Genomic DNA, 20032 nt, shown 5'->3' on the forward strand with positions numbered 1-20032 from the left:
TATTGTTTATGCTCAAACAGCAACATTACACACTAACTAACATTAAAAAAGTGAAATCGCAATGAACCATCCCTTTAATAAAGTTTAAGAGCTGTGGGAATATTATCAGTGAATAACTTAAATTTTGCCTCGTTATTCACATAAAAATATTGTTTGACTTCATTAGATCCTTAAGATTCATAAGAGAAGATACTTAGGTGTAACATCACCCAAGTTGTCATATGGACTACTTTTATGGGGCTGTCTATCATCAAAAAGAGTATACTGGACTTTCTGTGAAATATCTTTTTTTGTGGTCCATAGAAGAAAGAACGTCTTATGGGTTTAGAACAACATGATACGAGCGTGAGTAAATGATGACAGAATTTACATAATTATATTTTAATTCCCCCCCGTTTACCATTGTGGCAAGTGTCGTGTGATTACCTGTGAGTTAGCCAGCTCTTGTGTCAGCTCCTGTATTTTCTTCTGTTGCTGGACCAGCAGCTCCTGCACTGAAGCCAGGGTCATCTGCAACTGGGTGACTGCATCCAAAAACACACAAATGAAGATAAGACTACACCCAAAACAATTACCAGAACTTCACGAGCAAAGAAACGGCAGCTGTAGTCGAGATCCAGCGCAAACCGACGTATCTGTTTGTTTGAAAGCATTACCGATGATCAACACGCTGTGGTTTTCTCTTTGATTTAGCCTTCAGCTCAATCAGTAATATAAGACACCTCTATTTGTATAAGATTAATCACCTACGTCTGCTCTTATATCAAATCAGGGTCTCTTAACCTCCATTAGCATGGGTTTGAAACGCTGGCTCTATGGAACTCTCCAAACAATCAACAAGATAGAAAAAAACCCTGCTCATTTGGGAGGCAGGAGGGCTAGACACTACTGTCCTCACTAATCTTACTAAATACAGCTAATTTTCCTCCCTCTCTGAAGATTGAATTATTGTCAGATTGTGCTGGTCCCGAGGATTAGAGAAAGCTCAAGAAAAACAGCCCTAGCAGGGCCAGAGTTGGTGTTATTAATGGGGGTATCATTTCAAATAACCTAGAGCACAAGTCGCTCTCCCCGTTTCCAGTCACACATGCATTCCCAAACAATGCATTAAGTTTCCAAACTGATTACGTTACAGAAAACCAATAAACGCCTCTATAAATCATGCTCTGTAAAGTGTTAAATCATCTCTAATTAGATTAACATCAGCAGATATTATTAGCTGCCGACTGTTGGCTCTCCGGCGCACAGTTCCAGGGCTCTCCTTTCATAGAAACAGCCTTTCCACTTTCTGCTTAAGAGCTGTTACATGCTTCTTTCTCTCACAGCCTTCGTCTGTCTCATTAGGTGACTACTTACAAAATAACAGACGCTGAAGTTTTCCTTGCTAAATAGTAATGATGGTACAAACTTGTCCTTTCAGATTAGCGTATTAGTATTAATAAGAGAACTGAAATACGATTTGTTGTTACGATTTCTCTAAAAACATATTTAAAGAAACAGTTAACTCAAAAAATTTTATTCTGCCTTTATTTATCCTCATGTTGTTCCAAACTAGTGAGATTTTTATTTTTCTGTGGAACACAAAAGGAGATGTTTCTCAGAATGCACATTCAAACCTGGTTGCTTGGTTCATACATCACAAGTTTGAATGTGTGTTTCAATGCTATATGACAGAGGGGAATATTTTCAGTCCCTAGACAAACCAGTCATATGGCTACAGAAAACTTGATACATAGCAAACCATATGGGATTCACAACAAGTAAATGACGGCAGAATTTGTATTGTTGGGTGACCTATCCCTTTAAAGAAAGAAAAACTACTTATTATAGATCTGAGTTTATATGTGATCATGGATGCATTAGATTAATTAAATAGATACATTTTTTAATCTTCTGTAGAAGCACATGGTTAGAAATTACATTTAGCCATGGTGCTCAAGTGATCTTCGAACTATAACTATGAATAAAATAGCTAAGAGGTCTAAAATAAAGCAAAAATAAAGCAGGAATGCCACAACAGCCTACGTCAACAGCAATTCCAACAATTTTACACTGAGAACGAGCAGCAATTGCACCAGACCTCTAAACCCACAAAACACTCAGTTCATACTCAAAACACAAGAAATAATGCCTCCATTTAGTGTGGCTCAGGTTTCCACAAACGTTCTCTTTGGAGAAAACAATTGGCTGAATCTGAGATCCTGCAAGTGGCTTCGCAGCTGCTGTGAGGAGGCAGACAGTGTGTATAGCGTAAATTATTCAGTAAATACCTCAATATAATGTACATTGCATATGTCAGGGCCTGTCTGAGCCTTTATTGGCCAGCTGGTCACCAATATGCTCTCTGCAGACAAAGAGACCAAGCAGCTAGCACAATTCCATTACAGCCGGCACGAGTGTGAGTGCGCGTGTGCGACAAAATGCTTCCAAGACCTGTGGAAAGTTGTTGGGAAATCATAATGGGAGTCAAGGCCTACACTTAAAGGCTGCAGGAGTAATGGAGCCACATTCAAAGGAATACATCATTCCAATGTACTTGGCACTAGAGAAATACATTAACTTTTAACAAAGGGGTGCGGGCAATTGGCAAGAACGGCAGTCACTTGCTATTACTCACGTTAAACTCACTCCGTAATTGCAACCCTCTCCCAAACTGTTAACTGAAACAGTCATTAACTACAATAGCAACTTGGCTACTGCAGCCACAGCAAATTAGATCAGCGGAGTGACTGACTGAGTGACGGGGTAGGTACGGCTCTACCAGGAGAAAACGAGAGAGTGGCAGAGGGAAGGAGGGAGAGAGTGGTAAAAAAAAGATTGTCAGGAACAAGTGATTCACAATACTAATATGAAAAGCAGCTTCAGTCCGGAACAATAAAAAAACTCTTATCATCTGAACGTGACGTTAAACAAAACAGGAATCCTGCTAAAAACCAAATCTAATGAGGGCCAGACAGGCAGCGTAATACAAAGGAGAGTTTTTTTGCATATATGAACCAAAATGCAATGAAGAGGCTCATTTGATAATCAGATAAAGAAACCCACATCAAGCTTGCACGCAATGGCTCACAATCGACTGGCCTTTCAGCAACCCACCCCACACCAAAAACTGGGCAATGGGCAATGTAATACAAAGACACAGCTGACTAAAATCACTCGTCTTTATCCTATATGCCCCAAATTAGCTTATTTTGATCTCCTGGATAATGAAAACAATACTATATGCATAACAGAAGACTATGCTGAGATCAGAAATCCATGCATAGATCCAGATCATTTCCATGGTTTTATAAGGCAAATATTAATATGGCTAATCGGCAAGCACATTCTGACAAAGTTTACTTCATAAATGACAAGAAGTCTTTTGTCTATTATATGGCAAGAATGCTTTGCATGTACTGTTTCACCTTTATGGACTGCGTGTTCTATATCAACAATTTTCAAAATTCAAATGTGTACATGGTATTCAGCTAGACTGAAAAGAAATACTTAACGTAGCAGAAATATGTTTAGGCAGCTGGAGAGGGACTTTTTTTAACAGTACTGGACACTTTTACTCATTACACTCAATTTAGACTGAAAATTTACAAGTGAAAATAATATGTAAAATCATAATATGTAATATGATTTGTTTTACTGTGGCACTGAACAATGGTGCAGGAAACATTGATAGAATTAAAATGAACTAATTAAATGTATGCCACCTAGAAATACAGGACTTTAAATTGTATATATATATGAGCAATATCACTCGAGTACGAGAGCGATACCGGCTATATATCAGCGGCTGTGATTAGGCCAGAGGCGGAGGCAATCACAGCCCCTGATATAGAGCCGGTTTCGCTCTCATACTCGAGTGATATTGCGTTTATACAACAGTTTGACGGAACATGCGTGTAATTAAACAAGAAACAACGGAGTGCCTAATAAAACCCTCTTTTGTGCGGAACTACTTCCTTCCGCCACGGATTCAAAGCTCAAGTTGACAGTTAAACATACATCACATTTAGAATTCGTATCAAGGGCATGTGTATGAAGGTAGAATGACGTCAAAAAGATTTGCATACGCAGGGTAAGAGTTGTGGAAGTGTACACAAGACTGTAAGCGTAAATTAAATTTGCATGCGCAAGAGAAGCTTTGTAAAGGTGAAAATCAGGTTTCAAGCGCAAGAAAAAATTATTTGCAGCATTTTACTGTTATTCGTAAGTGTAATTCATGTATTGTGAAACTGCAGCTTCATGCTAACGCAAAATAAATATGATCTGCATGCTTCTGACTTCCATTTTTCCGCGCTTACACTTTTGGCACGTTTTTTTCGCCAAAAGACGGTCAAAAGCACTGCAAGCCTGTGAACAGTGATTTGCAAGCGAAAACATTTGTCATCAAAATGACCTTTACACTAGTCTAATGCTCACTTAAGGTTAATCTTTAAAAAAACAAATAAATTAATAACACGGTTAAATGTTATCTTTACAAATCTCAAAATGATTATCCATTTTTAATAATGTACATTATAATGTTGTGATGCCTAAAGCCATTTCCAAAATAACTGTATAAAAATAAGCTTTTTTTATTTTGAACATATTTATATCTAAATTAAGAAATAATTTTGATATTGTTGGAAAATTATCAGCTTATCGGTATTAGACAAAAATTGGTATACTGGTGCATCCCTATTTTTAATGATTAAATATACTTAAGGAAGACAATACCATTCATTAAGTATGAAAATAGACATGAAAAAAAAACAAGAAAAAAGACCAATTGCATTTCAGCATGTACTGTAAAACTTGTCTTAGCAAATAGCTTGAACTTGAATAGCAAATATTCTAGTCACATCTTTTTTTTTTTTTTTACTTTAAAAACAATAGACATTACAAATAGATTTAATAACTAAATAAATAAAGCATAGCTAAATCTGAAATTATTTACTAAAAAACCATTGGAGTTTCATGTGAAGTAATTCAGTTCAAATTAACTGTGAAAGTTTAGAGGTTTAGAATAAAATCTTAACCAGACGAATATCAGAGTGCTGCTTTGTAAAAACTGTAAGAAAATAAACTGCATCCTTTGTCCTGCATTGTCTTTCTTTAGAATAATAAATAAAGAAATAAATGAAACATTGCAAGAGTGAATTGTCATTTACACAGAAGGAGCCACCCAGCTGTAAGTCGACTGCGGCACTAACGAGACAAAGTTTCTTCGGGAAGTGTCCCGCTTTCATGGTTGCCGGGATGTTTAATTACACCGGCTGCGTAGTGGGTAAAGAGAGGAGGAGGAGAGAGGAGAGGCATCCCTCACTGACAGACTAGCTGAGATTCCTCACCTGTCCAAGGCGGGAGATGCACCTGTCACCACACACTTAATCACCAGTGCGCTCGGGGCCCAACCGGGGAGCCACACCACCACGCCGAAAATTAAAATGAACTTTCTTGCCATGCAGTTAAGGCGGCAAAAAAAAAAGAAAAGAAACGCTGTCATTCCTCTTCCCCTCATTAATATTCTGAGGTTAAGAGCTTTTCAGCGAAACGTAATTAATTGAAGCTGAGCTGACAGTAAACAAGCAATTTCAAATTAAAGCAAAATGACAGGACCGTCATTTGCAAAATGTGAGCAGATTTTGGCGACAGATAAATTAAGGAAAATGTTAAGGAGGAAAAAGTGATGAAGATATTAATCTTCACCTGTCTGTGTCAGCGTGCCACTCATATCCGCGATGTTGCTCTCGATCCGCTGCAGATGCTTCTTGTCCTCTTTGCTGCCCATAATGAGGGGAAGGATGTATTTCTGCAATTAAAAACATGGCACGCTATTAGAATTCCACTCAGGAACAGGGAAAACAGGCCAGCGGACCAGGACACGCTCTGTCGCTACATGTCGAAAAATAGACAAAGGGCTAATCTATTAGTGTTAGTGTAATCAAACCAAAACTCAACTAAAACCCTCAGTGAAGGGATAAAATCTCATGGTTTATTTTTGAGAGCTTTACGGCATTTGTTTGATGAGAAATATTGCGAAATAACAATTTAAAACAAATAATTTGTATTTTACTATATTTTAGAATGTAATTTATTCCTGTGGATTTTTAGCAGTCATTACTCCTGTCTTCAGCATCACATGATCCTTCAGAAATTATTCTAATATGCTATTCTAATAATTAGGTGACAATCTTGAGCAAAATAAATGTACAAATTTTAAAAGCACTAGAATAAACCCTAATTTATATAACCGAGTTGAAAATGATGAACATCACCATTAAACTAAATATATCCCTAAAATAAAGACCTAAAATGACAAGCAGAAATTGGCTAAATCCTGTTTTGAAACTGAATGGAAGTGATTCATTTGAATGACTTGTTAAAGCTACATTTGAGAGAGGCTGGATAAAGATAGCATGTTTTATTACAGCTTACAGTGTATCAGTACAATATGATATTAAACAGGGGGGGGATCCAAACAATACTAGTGCTTGAGCTTGATTTCACAGCATCAAATTCAGTATTGTGTTTGGCAACAGCAGATAAAACTTCATTATATGAATTATGATTAATAGGCCTGCATTCATGCTGAAAAAAACAAGACGTTTTTTTTTTTAATCCCTCTCAAAAGTCTTGTGGTTTTCTCACTTCATCCAGAGCAATTTGCCTCAATGGCTGACACAGAGGCCAAGAATTAAGCATCGGGGCATGACTCTGGGTTCAACATCATTAAGTCTTTTAGCCCACAGGCTGGCTTCTCCATTTGAACATGTCACCTTCTGAGGACAATTGCTTGTCAGAGTTTAAGCCTTGTAGAACAACATCTCCAAACACTGAGAATAAGCGGCAAAGGTCAGACGGCTAGCGCTTCCGGTAGCTGCCACCCGGTTCTCACGCCATCACTGTTTTATTTTTAAATGCACACGTCGATTTTTTTTTCCCAGACAAACAAACAGCACATAGATGGGGGGATTAACATGGCATTTGGTGAATAGCTGGGTGCTGTAAAGCGTAATGTGCGTGTGCAGGCTCTCCGTCTGGAAAACAGTTGGCCTTAACAGGTTTTCACAGCGGAGCGAACATTGTTGACACTGGCATAAGTAATACACACTTTTAAGTTGAAAAAAAATCAGAATAAGTGTCAACACCAGGGTAGTTAATAAGAGAGCTGCTGTGAGTGCTGTTTACAATGTGCTCTATAGCATAAATAAAGTGGAGGTGGAGGCCGGGGCATATGGTGGCACCGGTGAGCCGTTCCTTTGACATGACAGCAGTGAGAGCTCTCGCACCAGGGAACAGCACCTCCAGTCATGGGCACAGATCCTCTGAACAGCAGAGACGCACGCGGGGGACTGGAGAACCACAAACTGTGTGTGTGTGTGTGAGCGAGACACAAAGAACGAAAGTGAGAATCGAGCGAGCAAGAGAGTTACAGAGAGTAAAAAGAAGGACAGTTTTGCATTTTCTGACGAAAATGTGAGTGGTGCTTGCCTGCACAAAAATCAATTCAATAATGCTAAGAGTATTGCGAACAGTTGCCAAGGCGTCACTACTTGGTTGTGTTTGGAGTGTTTTTTGTATGTTGCTAGAACATTCAAAGAACTCACACCAAAGTCTTTATTATATTGTCATCACTAATCATGTCTATTTTTTGCCAATTTTATTGTCTGCCAAGCAAAAGTCTTATATACAATCTTTTAGTAAATTTGCTGGTTCATACTACCATTCAAAAGTTTAGGGTTGGTAAGACTTTTTAATTTTTTTTTTTAAATGAAATGAAATTTTGTAATATTTTTAAAAGAAGTCTCTTATGCTCACCAATGATGCACTTATTTGATCAAAAATACAGTAAAAACAGTACTATTGTGAAAAATGATTGCAATTAAATTAATTGCAATCATTGTAAAAATGTAATTACATTTTTTTTATATATTTAAAATGTAATTGATTCACTGTGATGGTACAGTAGATTTTTCAGCATCCATTACTCCAGTCTTCAGTGTTACATAATGCTTCAGAAATCATTCTAATATGCAGATTTGATGATCTAGAAACATTTCTTATTCTTAGTATTAGAAACAGTACTAGAAACATTTTTTCTGGAAATTCATACATTTTTTCCCCAGTACTCTTTGATTAATAGAAAGTTCCAAAGAACAACGTTTATTTGATATTTCTGTAACAATATCAAAGTCTTTACTGCCACTATTGATCAATCTAATGATTCCTTGCTGAAAAAAAATATTCATTATTAAAATGTATTCTTTATTTAATATTTTTATATTTATTATTATATTTATTAAAGCACGAGTTATGTGTTAGTAACCTGCAAATGTAATACTTGGGGTGTATTACTATTACTATTTAAACAAACCCCTAACTAGGATTAAGGTATGTTCAACTAATGATAGCAACAATGAAATAGGAATAGTAACAGTAATGACTTCCTGAGCAAGCACCAGTAATGAGAATGAGTGAAAATGAAAGTTGATAAAAATGAGAGTTGAAGTCCCATTCTCAAAACATCACTTTAAGTACTGAACAAGCTACAGTTTCAGATTGTAAAACACTGACTCGTATAAAAGGAAAATGTGACTTTTTCTGTTAAAATGACATGGGTTTGGCTCACTACATTAGTAAGAGCTGTCATGTGGGCTACTGGCTTTATAGACTGCGTGTGCTGAGAGCAGCAGAGGGACTGATTGACTGAAGTAGCCGAGTGCAGACGGAAGCTTAGGAAGCTAAACATGCATTCCTAATCATGACATCAAGGGAGTTCCATACAATGTCATTGTAAATGCTCTCTTAAAGGCCACTGCTCCATTTTCTTTCTCTTATAAAACACAGTAATGGAGTCCACATGCTCCTGTGGGCAGTGTGGGTTTAATGTCACTGAGAAACAGGGTCTCTCCCTTACTCGACGGGGCCTGAGGGCCCACGCACCCATCCGTGCCCACGTACAAAACCGTGTTGTGATAGTACTGGAAAGCAGCAAGAGTACTGTATCTGGGTTTTTCCGAAAGGGAAAATAAAGAAAGATCTAGGGGTTGAGTTGAGCTCATTCCGATGACGTTACACTGTAACCACAGTGATTTACATCATCAATGTAAAAAACACATACAAAAGTAAAAATGCTGGGAAAAGCTTGAGTTCTCAGAATAATAAACACATTTAGAGAAATAGGCTTTTGGTGGCACTTAGACACGCACCCGGTAGAGATGATAGAAGCCAAAGGCCATTCCTGCCAGGATGACAGCCAGGGCACTGTAGTCTCTCCATCTGTAACCTGAGGGACCTGCAAAGATACACACAATTTAATTTGACATGAATGAAACAAAACTGCGGTGTACAGAAATGCAGTATATCCAATGGCCTAATTCTGAAAAACAAGCAGAATTTTTGAGCAATTTGCTAATAAAATCATTCTTGAATGCATTTTTGCTTAAGATGGTGCCGGTGACCCAGATCACTTCTGTGAATCGGTATAAAGTGTCCATTTTAATGAATCAATTCAAAACACTGATTCAGTGATTTGTTTGAATCATCACTCAAATTTTTCCACGAAAGACCCCTCATATTTTTTCATATGTTAAAAAAAGCTTTAGCAAAAATGTAATATGTAGGAATTTTATGCTCTGCAAGTGTTTGGTCAAAATGGCTGATTAAAAAAAATTATCAAGAGTGGAAGAAATTATCTAAATGCATATTAAATATTGTGGAAAAACTGAAAAATATAGCAACATTTCTTTTATAAAAATATTTATATGAAATATTTTATAATATTATCAATCTAAATTTCCACAAGACAAAAAATAGAAACCACTGACTGTAAACATTTGATTAGACTTGTGACTGCACCACGCACTGCCTGCACTTCTACCCTTCACAGCTTTTTTTGTTTACGTCAAACTACTGTTGAAAAACTGTTGGGGAAAAAAAAGTAGTGTCTACAATGACTAAAGTTTATAGTCTAAATACGTCTATATGAATTGGTGCTCTTGTTCCTAGAAGGAAAGGGGAAAGAAAAAAAATACGAATTCTGATTACACGTGGCTGTGGAAGTGTAAACTAGATCTGAACTCTTAGATTAAGTACCACATTACTGTAAAACAGAAATTTCATCAGCTATGACTGAGTATAACGGAAACTCCCGCTTACAGTATTTGAGGGGAAAAGCACTTTGTTAAGGGTAATTGTGATCTTGAAGAAATGAAAATGAGAATTGTTTAAAAAAAATCACTCGTACGGTTTCTGCTCAGACCTTGCACAAGTGCTCACTAGTGGTGAGATGAGGTGTGAATGTCGCATAAGAACAACGAGTACTATCAGGAAATGAAAGCCCACATCAAAGATCCCTCCTCACCCCTCACACTCATTCTCAGAGAGAGACAGTTGACCTGGCAGAAGGCAAAAAAAAAAAAAAAACAGTTCAGTGCAGATTAAAAAAACAAAGAAAATTAAAATGCTTTTCTCTGGGAGCGAGACCTGACAGAATGCTCTGCTTTAAAGGAATTTAACATGCATCAAAATTTGGAGCAGCATGATGATGAAAAATCAAATGCTGAACCACTTAAATATCATGAAAAGAACAATTAGGAATTAGGGAAAAACTCAACTCAGCCGTTTCAATTCACGCTGAGGCAATGTGGCAAGGCTCAGCCAACAGAAAGGAGGGAGAAATTATCATGCAAATGTTTAACGGCACACCAAACAGAGAAGTAATTAAAGCAAGCCTGGCTCTGGCAGGTCAACATGTCAGATACAAAATGCTCCATTTTGTAACATAGCGTGGTCTGCGGAACAGGTGTGTTACTGTAATTTGTTTGAATCTGCTCTACTGAATACAAATAGACAGGCTCTCTAATAGACCAGCAAAGCAATAGTAGTTTTTCATTTTTTTTAATGCGTAACTGAACAAGCAGTTTTTATCTGATTAATTATATTAGAGGTCTATTAGGGAGACCCAAATAAAATATGGCACTGATTCTTGAGAATGTCCCACAATTTTACCTGCCATTAATTTTTAAAATAGCACATTTTACACTGGATCACTCGACTTTTCTTTACACAAATGTATCATTTTGTTTTCTCTTTTAATAAATTATCTTATACTACTCCTACACCATGTGACCATGTTTAAAGTCTTGATTAAAATAAAGCAGACATAGTAGAAAATAAAAAATAAAGTTTATATATAATTTCATATATAAAGTAACTGTGCAAATATTTTTGTCTCAGTCATTACTCTTTAACACAAATTGTAAGGAAATCATTTGGCAGTTTTAGATGATTTTCTTCATTTGAAGAAGTCATATAGAAGAGAACAGATTACTCCAAAAATAATTCTGAGGTAAATGAACTTTTATTTCTACACTTTTAACCTTTCTTCTCCTAGGAAACACCCAAGAATCAGTGCCTTGTCACTGAAGACTGAAGCTTAGTTCTGCTGAATGAAGGTGACATTCTACACCAGAAAGTACATCAAAAACGTCCATTTAAAGAACTTCTGACAACATCACTTTTTGTATCGATGGTAAACACCATTAACTGAAGTGTCCTTGTGGGAGCATGGCGTGCAGGACACGCATGATGGCAGTCTGGGCGATTTCAGAGTCCTTGAGCTTAGCCGGCGGCCGTGACCGATCTCCTACTTCAACTTGAGGTCCAAACGGAGGTCCTTCTTCCACATGGGTAGCCCCTTCACCTCCACTTTCCACTCCTGCTTTTTATTTGGTCACTTAAGGTGTGAGCATGGCCTCCATTCCCCTTTTTTCCAATCTCTGTTCAAATTTATTGGGTTCAGAAAAGGCCCTACTGTCCTTCTGCCGCTTGAAAATAGAGATCAGAGTATCCATTACTCCGACAGAGATGGATGCGGGTCCAGACGCATCGTCCCCATAACAAGGACATCAAAGAGAGGGACCCCCTCTTTCCAACCTGACCCCCGCGAAGATCTCCTCACTCTCCCCTCATTATGCCATTCTCTCATAGCCATTTTGATATAAAACCCCCCACTCTAGTGGGGCTGAAACCTAACTACATGGCCATCCCATCAACATCGCTTTCATTACAAAACATGAGATGGCGGGGAGTCAAGGACAGGGTGGCAATAAATGAGGGTGGAATACATCTGGAATCATTGTCCTACAGGTTAAGCATTATGCGAACTTCATTCAGGATTGGTAAATCAGCGGCCGGCCTGGAGCTCATAACCCACGGAGGTAATAAAGATACAGGCTGCAGAAAGGCCCTCGGTAGGCCAACCAACCAGAGCTTGTCATAACGGTGCGGACATCATATCGCAAGGCCGTGCCAGAATTAATTTTGTGCCTACGCAAATGGGATGCTCTACACCACTCATTTCCTTTGAAAACCACTCATCTAAGATAAGTTACGTTCGGACGCTTATAAAAATATCAGCATGATATTCCAAGGTATTCCACGCAGTTGGCCCGTTTTGAATTGATGTACGGGTGAAGGTTTAAACAGGATTATGGGAACACAGAGGAGATTGGAGGACTCATTTAATATAGTCACGCACCATTTGGTAGAGAAAATCTACTAGACTAGACGAGTCATGTTTAAGGAGCGCATGGGCCGCAGAAACATACAGCGGGTGGGCGAGTGGAGGGGATATAGGGTAGACCACCTATCCTAGCAAAAGCAACTGTGGTCATACTCACTGTACGGGGCCAGTGGAACAGGGTGAGCGATGTGTGCAGGTCTGGGAACAGCGACAGTTAGAGGCTCCTCCGTACTACCGGACCACTCGATAGCCAGATCAACCTCCTCATCAGTCAGACCTACATTGAGAGAAGGTGGTATGACATTAAACACATCAACATAAGCTATTTACAAAAACATTTTAAAAAAATCAAGTTGTACTAATTTATATATTTTATATATAAAGTAATTGTGCATATACAGTGCATGTGGTCAACTAATAATTCCTTAACACAAGCTGTAAAGAAATAGTTTGGTATTTTTAGAAAACCTTCCTCATTTTAAGCAGTCTAGCTAATACATATTTGTAATAAATACTTAACATTACTTTTGAAACCTGAACAGATTGTTCCAAAATTATTTGTAACCTTTCATCTCTGAGAACTCAAGAATCAGTGCCTTGTCACTCACAAGATCGAAGGCACTCCAGAAAACTCCAGAAAGTACTAGAAAAACAGTGCAATATGAGAGGAAACAGTGGTGATATTAAGTGGAACTGTGTCCTTGACTGTCCATTGCAACCTGCAAATAGATCTAAATGTTAAAACTCTAGCTAAACTAGGTTAACAGCACTATAGGCGGCAGACATATACCAGGAGAAGCAGCTTTGGAGGTCCAAAGCTCTGAGCTCCTCTCCATTACATTCAGATCTCAAGAACAGAGCTGGTCCATTTCCTGCTGCTATATTTCCCCAGGTAGAGCTCAGCGGAACCCCAGACAGATAAAATGCATTATTTTAATTTCTTCATTGTAATGTAAATGTATTACATAATTTTGCAAATGCCAATATAATTGAATCTTCAGATCTTTTTTAATGATTTTAGTGGTGATTAAATTGCATAGAGGTCCCTGATGGAAAATGACAGGAGAGGGGAAAAAATCTAATATTAATATTTCCTTTTGTGGAAAAAAAAAAAAGCTGGTTTATTTCCAACACTGCACACAGTCATTGGTCTGCGTCTTGTCTTGATTAAGTGACTCTATGTGGGCCTAAACAGAGCGGCAATGGAGTAGACGGCAACGAGAGACCGGAGAAATACTGGGAAAAGAAAGACAGAGGCGGAAAAAGCCTGTTAGTAGAATGTACTTACTTTGACATTTAATGAAGACATAAAAGCGGGAAAACATTATGGGCTTCCTCTACAATAGGCACATAAAACCCAAATGCTTTAACATCTCCATTTAGAGCCAATAGTTTAAAAAGGCTCCAGTTTCTATTAAACTGTAAGTTACACATATCAATTTAATAAATCTACTGTATCCTACAACACACATACACACTCCCTCTGACCTTTGTTTGTCCACAGTAGACTGGAGTGTGTCAAGTCTGTCATTGCGTATTTAGTCTCTCTCTCGCGCACACTTGCTCTGTTTACTGGAGATATCCCCTTGGGCATTGCGCTACTCTATTCCACATGCTTTCATACGGCACGGCTGCCTGCCAGAGAGCCAAAAGGCTGAGCTTTGCTCCAAATTGAGCTGTTTAAAGAGCAGACAGCAAGCTGTTTTTGCGCTGTAATACACACATCATAAATGTGGCAAATGCCAGTGCCACATGTGCTTAAATAGAGCGGAGAGAGCTGGAAGCTTGGCAGAGAACAGAGTCTGAGGCTGTTCAGCCCTGTCTGCTGGGTATGAAATCACAGTCACACTTCACAGAGCCACACTAACAACACTGCAAAATAATACAGGAGCACACAAATGCAGCAGAGGTAGGGATGCATGGTTTATCGCACTGTTTTTATTGCTGCGTTTCATGGTTTTCCAGTAAAAGTTTCAATTTATAACAGTGTGAGAGTTTAATTATAGCAATTAATTGGGTACAAATTTAACTTTTTTTTTTTTAAGAAAAGTTAATGTTTAATAAAAAAAATAGAAATACATTTTTTTTTATGACAAAAAGATATCATGAAAAAAAAATTAGTGGGGACAGTGCAAATATAGATAGCAAAAAAAAAAAACTTGCTGTCCAGAGGCAAAAAAAAAAAAATGAATTTACATTATGACAAATGATATCCGTTTATGTCCATAACAAAAATAATTAGTGGCTAGAGCCAAAAAGTGGACTTGAGTGGCTTTTATAAAACAGAAATGACTGATCATCAAATCTGCATATTATTTATTTATTTGTATTCTTTATTTAAATTTTTTTTTTTGACTGTTTAATTATTGATATGTCAGTTATTCCTCCTTCCTTGGTTGTTTGCTTTAATGATGTTCTTTTGCTTATATTTGAAAGACAATAAAAAGTTGATCACACAAAAAAAAAAAAAAAAAAAAATTGAAATTTTAGCCATCACATAAAAAAAATGTATAATACAATAAAATAGAAAATGGTTAAATTGTAACAAAATGTTTCTGTATTTTTTGGTCAGTCTTGGTGAGCATAAGAGACTTCTTTCAAATACCACCTCATAAAAAATCAGCTCTAAATCATACAAAATTTCCTCATTCACAGCAGCAAAACGTTTTCATCTAGAATTTATGACACCGATCTCTGTACATATAACTATATTCTCCCTTACTTGTCAAGAATGATATTAACAAAATGTATACCGTCACAACTTTCATTAAAATGCCCATGTAGCCGTTTTTACCTCTCTTGCAGGAATCTCTAGGTTGAGGTCAAAGTTAAAAGGAGGGCAGATTCTGTGGGGGTTGACATGGCCCTGAAAAATGTTGAATAATTTAAGGCAAATATTGGTCATCCTGTCTTGCATGGCATTCAAAGTGCCAGGAAGCAGCCATGGCCATGTGCTGAGCTGGTGCAGTCAGCCTGTACTGTCCAATAAGCAATAATGTGTCCCTGGACTCCCTATTCATCTGACCACACCAGACTGCATGGTGGCAGACTATTGAATGAGACTTGAAGGCCCCCCTCTCATTTCCTCCCACTCACCTCGCCGTAAAGACGCTCTCAGGAAGTTCACGTTTTCGTGAGTTCACCTCAGAACGAGGGGGACATTTTCTAAGGACGTAATGAACAAATATGTACATATTTGTAACATCATTTGAATTCTTAAATAGCACCCCCCGTGCAATTTCAAAGGGGTCCGGCGTGCATCCGAATAAGATGCATGCAAATTCATTAACGCGTTTGCTTTTCTTTCGGGTTTTCGGACTCACTCAGCTGTTTTGTCTCCTCTGATGCCTTTATTACAAAGAAAATGGGACGCCAAATGAAAGACCTTTGAGATCCAATTTAAAAGAAGGACAACAAGAGTGAATTTTACATATAAAAGGAAAAGGACACAAAAAGGAAACACGAAATTTATTACAGTTTCCAAAACCTGTGGAATGACCCCTCGGACCTCCATTTCAGATCGACCTGCATAAGATTAATTTTTTTTAGCCATAAATTACACCTAATGATGACACCGTAAAAAAAGAACAATAATGGAAAGCTATTCTGTATTTCATTATACTGTATTATTTGGTGCACCTGATACACGCAGAGCCTGTTTATGAGTCACCATATTAGCAGATGCTCAGTCGAAGCATTTGCTTTGACCTTGCCATTCTCATTGGGGCATGAAATTACGGAGATGGCACTGCGATATTACAGCTATAAATACTGTAAACTGCATATCTGGGCTACGTTTTCTATTGTCTATCAACATAAACCTGATCAGTATTTATTTAAAGGAAAACCCATTGCTCGCTGTATTATTTATGGCTCTATTTTCTGGGCTCTTATTTTCAGGATGTGTTTTTTTTCACCCTTTTTTCAAAGAGTGATGAGGCGACTCATTCAGCCATAAAGTGCAGTTCTCCAATTTTGGCACTTGTGAACTTCATAGGGTAAGAACAAGCTCACAGGGACAATTATAAAATTGCTTACTGAACGGCTGCTCTTTTTCAGCAGACCAACAAGGCTTGAACAAAATCGCTTGGTGAATATTACTTCTTATAATAATACCAGATTGAACAAGAAGAAAAATACTTAAGGTCGTAAAGATGGAGGTCACTGAGAGCGTTTCTGTGAGACTTCACATGTCAAGTCCATGTCCCACACGATTGCTCTCATAGCGTATTCATTTATGTATTAAAAAAAAGGAGGACTCTGGTCATTTTCCTGCTTTATCTCCTTCTCCTGATGACAAAGTGAAAAGCGGCTGGCCTAGGTGGCGCCGTGGAGTAATTTATAACCACATCAATCCCTTTGTCTTCTATGCAGGCCTTGGTCATTGCCATTCCTGTCCAAGGGGTGAGTCGCATCACCTTACTTGCAAACTCTTTCCTATTAATATCAGGGATGATGAACCATTTCTTTACCTTCATGACGTGAGCGGTATTACACCTGCAATGCACCAGTGTAACTCATGGCCCTTTAAGCATAATGAAATGACTACAGGAAGAACACAAGTGAGATCAAAGATCAGGGCACTGAACTCAGCAGCTTGTGTCGGCCGTTCACATTCAGGCTTACTGGAAGCTGCTGGGTGAAGTTGAGCTGGGCTGGGGAAAAAAAAAATAGATTTTTCGATTCATCGTTTTTTATAATGTGGTCGAAAAGCCGCGAATCGATAACGTATTTATTTACGCAAATGTTTAACACAAGATCTGATTAACGTGAATCTTATCGTTAGTCTTCTCCACTAGTTGTCACCCTCTTATTTATCTTGTGCGATGTTACAACGGAAAGCCTGTCATTCATTCAGTGCTTAACATGGCGGAGATGCCAAGCAAGATGCGTGATTTGCAATGCTGAGGTGAAATGCTGTAGCAATACTACAAATCTGTCGAAGCATTTGACATTGCGCATAGGCTGCTATGATTTCTGCAACTAATGAATGAATGGAGCAGACGCGCAGACGTTTTGTTTACTACACACATAGGCCTACTGAAGCGCGTGTGTCGCTCGCAGTGTTTTCAGCCTCTGCTGTCTCACTATATGATGATATGAACACACAAACATCATCTCCAGCTGCTCTGAGAGTCACATCATTAGTATTTTACCGTTTAATTTGAGAAAAACTACCGTCATATCATATACATAGCAGCTGCCAGTTCTAACCCATCAAAATAAAAGTTTGGTGAAACTGTGACAGAAATATATTATTATTATGCAGTAGAATTTAAGACTCAATGTAAGAACACTACTTCTACTACTACTAATACATATTATTAAAATTTATTTTTAAAGGAATAAATCACACTTTTTTTTTATTATTATTTTAACCGTAAACCTCTGTTGTGTAGCACTTTGTCTGTCAAAAAATTAAAATGATTTGATTTTCATTTGATTAAAGAATAAATTAAAATAATGTTTTATGGCTTTATTTGATTACCAGAAGAAAAAAAAAATGTCAAAATCAAATCAAGAATCAAATCGAATCAAGAGCTTGTGAATCAGAATTGAATCGATTCGGGACATCCGAACTGATACACAGCCTTATTTGTGACGGGACTAGTAGACAAGGGAAAATCCATTCTCTGTTGGGAAAACTAAGGAAAAACAGTTTTATATCCCTGGTTACTCAACTTGGAGACACTAAATAAAGGACAGTAAATTCTGTTCCGCTGCCAACTAGCAGTCAGCTGAAAAATTCAGCTTGTAATTTTTAAGATAACGACGTATCAGTGGGCACACTTCATTTTTAGTGATTTCCCCTGAGTGAGAACACAATTTAATGTTGCTCATAATTAAAATATAATTTATTAGAAACAATACTCTGTCGCGAATGTATGCTTAACTACATGTTGCCATGCGCACACATAATACAGTGAGGGGCCGTTCACACAAAACACATTTTTGTATTCCACTGCGCTGCTTTTCCATTGTTTTTCAATGTAAAGTTGTGATAACCAGAGACCTTTGACAATTGCATATACGTCTTGAATCCTTTGCAAAATCTTTGCACATGACATGGCATTTAAAAAATGTGGCAAGTTAAAAAAAGTTTAAGTTTTTAAAAAAACTTCACAAGACCTTGCATTTTTCTTTTCAAGACCTTCTCCATTTCACTGCCTCCGTCTCACGTTTTTCAACGCAAAAACGAGCTCTGTGTGAATGGCCACTAAGAAATCTTAATTCTTTTTGAATCATTGAATGAGTCAATAAACAGATTCAAAATGATAACTCATGAATTTAAGATTGATTCATCAGTGTTTTTGGATGATTCGTAAAAAAAAAAAAAAACAGCTCTTAAGGGTCAACAGTTCACAAATAATTAAATTCTGAATGAAAATAAACAAAATGCATTCTGCCACGGCGCTGTGAATTTAGCAACTGTGCAGCCGAATAGTGATTCATGGTGATTCAACACTGGTGTATCAGAGGCACTGTGTTTTTATAATTTTTTAAGAAATAGAATAATTATATTATTATAATATTATATAAAAATAATAATAAAAGAATACAAATAGAATTCAATAAAATACAATTAATTTTAATTAAATGAATAAAATATTTAATACAATCTTTAACCAAAAGATAGAACTTAAAAAATAAAAATGATCATATAAAATAGCATCTGAAAACAGTCACCTGAAAACACTGTAAAGTGATTGTAGAGTGCAATCACAACAAACAAAACCCCAGCTGATATTGATATTACTAACCCAAGACAATGTGACATAGATAGAGACAACTGCCTGAAAACAAGCAAAGAAATGCTCATTCACAGATCTTCCTCAACACAATAATTTGGTGAATTATAGGTAGAATAGTACACACCACAGCAATAAGGCAGTGATTACATGTAGCTTCTTTAAACTACCTTTGTTAAGGACATCGCATACATTTAACACAAGCCTAGATAATAAGTACATATACACCCACATTTGGAAAGCCCAATCAAAGAGTGATGTAATGATGTAGGGTGTGCTGGGAGATCGGTAATTCACAATTTACACTGTAAAATGACCTGCTTAGAAAACATTAGCGCATATCTCTGAATGTGTACCGAGACCAATCACATTCCCCTTGAAAAGAGAGGGAGACAGAAATACTGAGAGAGAGAGAAAGGGTTGGAAATCATGGAGGTATCCTTCAGCGCGGATTAGAGCATAACAGCATGTAAATAATACGTGTAGGAGAGATTGCTGTGTAAAGATGCTTCAACATGTAATCAAAGTGCTTCCTATTTTCCCCTTCATCAGCTGCCCTCCACTATGGCTGCTTGCTGCAGCAATCCAATTTAACTCCCCACTCCACGAGAAGATGGTATTGTTTTATTTTATGGGGGCTTTGACATTTCTCAACGTTAATATAGAGCAAAACTGGAAAATATTTACATAGACATATGACATTAAACTGCTTTATAAATTAAGATGGATGTGTCTTTCTTTGGGGGGAGGTGAATGACCTGAAATCTGATCTTTGTAA

The 20032-nt window shown here is 37.4% G+C and overlaps 1 protein-coding gene across 1 annotated transcript in view; it reads right to left on the reverse strand.

Annotated features, from left to right (window-relative positions):
• LOC107695784 (peroxisomal membrane protein PEX14-like) overlaps nucleotides 1–20032 on the reverse strand; it is a 65293-nt gene that overhangs the window by 12473 nt on the left and 32788 nt on the right. The window contains exons 4-7 of the mRNA XM_016495823.1: nucleotides 12663–12782; nucleotides 9189–9274; nucleotides 5686–5788; nucleotides 427–524 (exon numbers count right to left, since the gene is read on the reverse strand). Of these exons, the coding sequence (XP_016351309.1) occupies nucleotides 427–524; nucleotides 5686–5788; nucleotides 9189–9274; nucleotides 12663–12782 (407 nt within the window). The remainder of the gene's footprint in view (nucleotides 1–426; nucleotides 525–5685; nucleotides 5789–9188; nucleotides 9275–12662; nucleotides 12783–20032) is intronic.

Source organism: Sinocyclocheilus anshuiensis, unplaced genomic scaffold (assembly GCF_001515605.1).
Source record: "Sinocyclocheilus anshuiensis isolate Anshui unplaced genomic scaffold, SAMN03320099.WGS_v1.1 scaffold234, whole genome shotgun sequence".
Lineage (NCBI taxonomy): Eukaryota > Metazoa > Chordata > Actinopteri > Cypriniformes > Cyprinidae > Sinocyclocheilus > Sinocyclocheilus anshuiensis.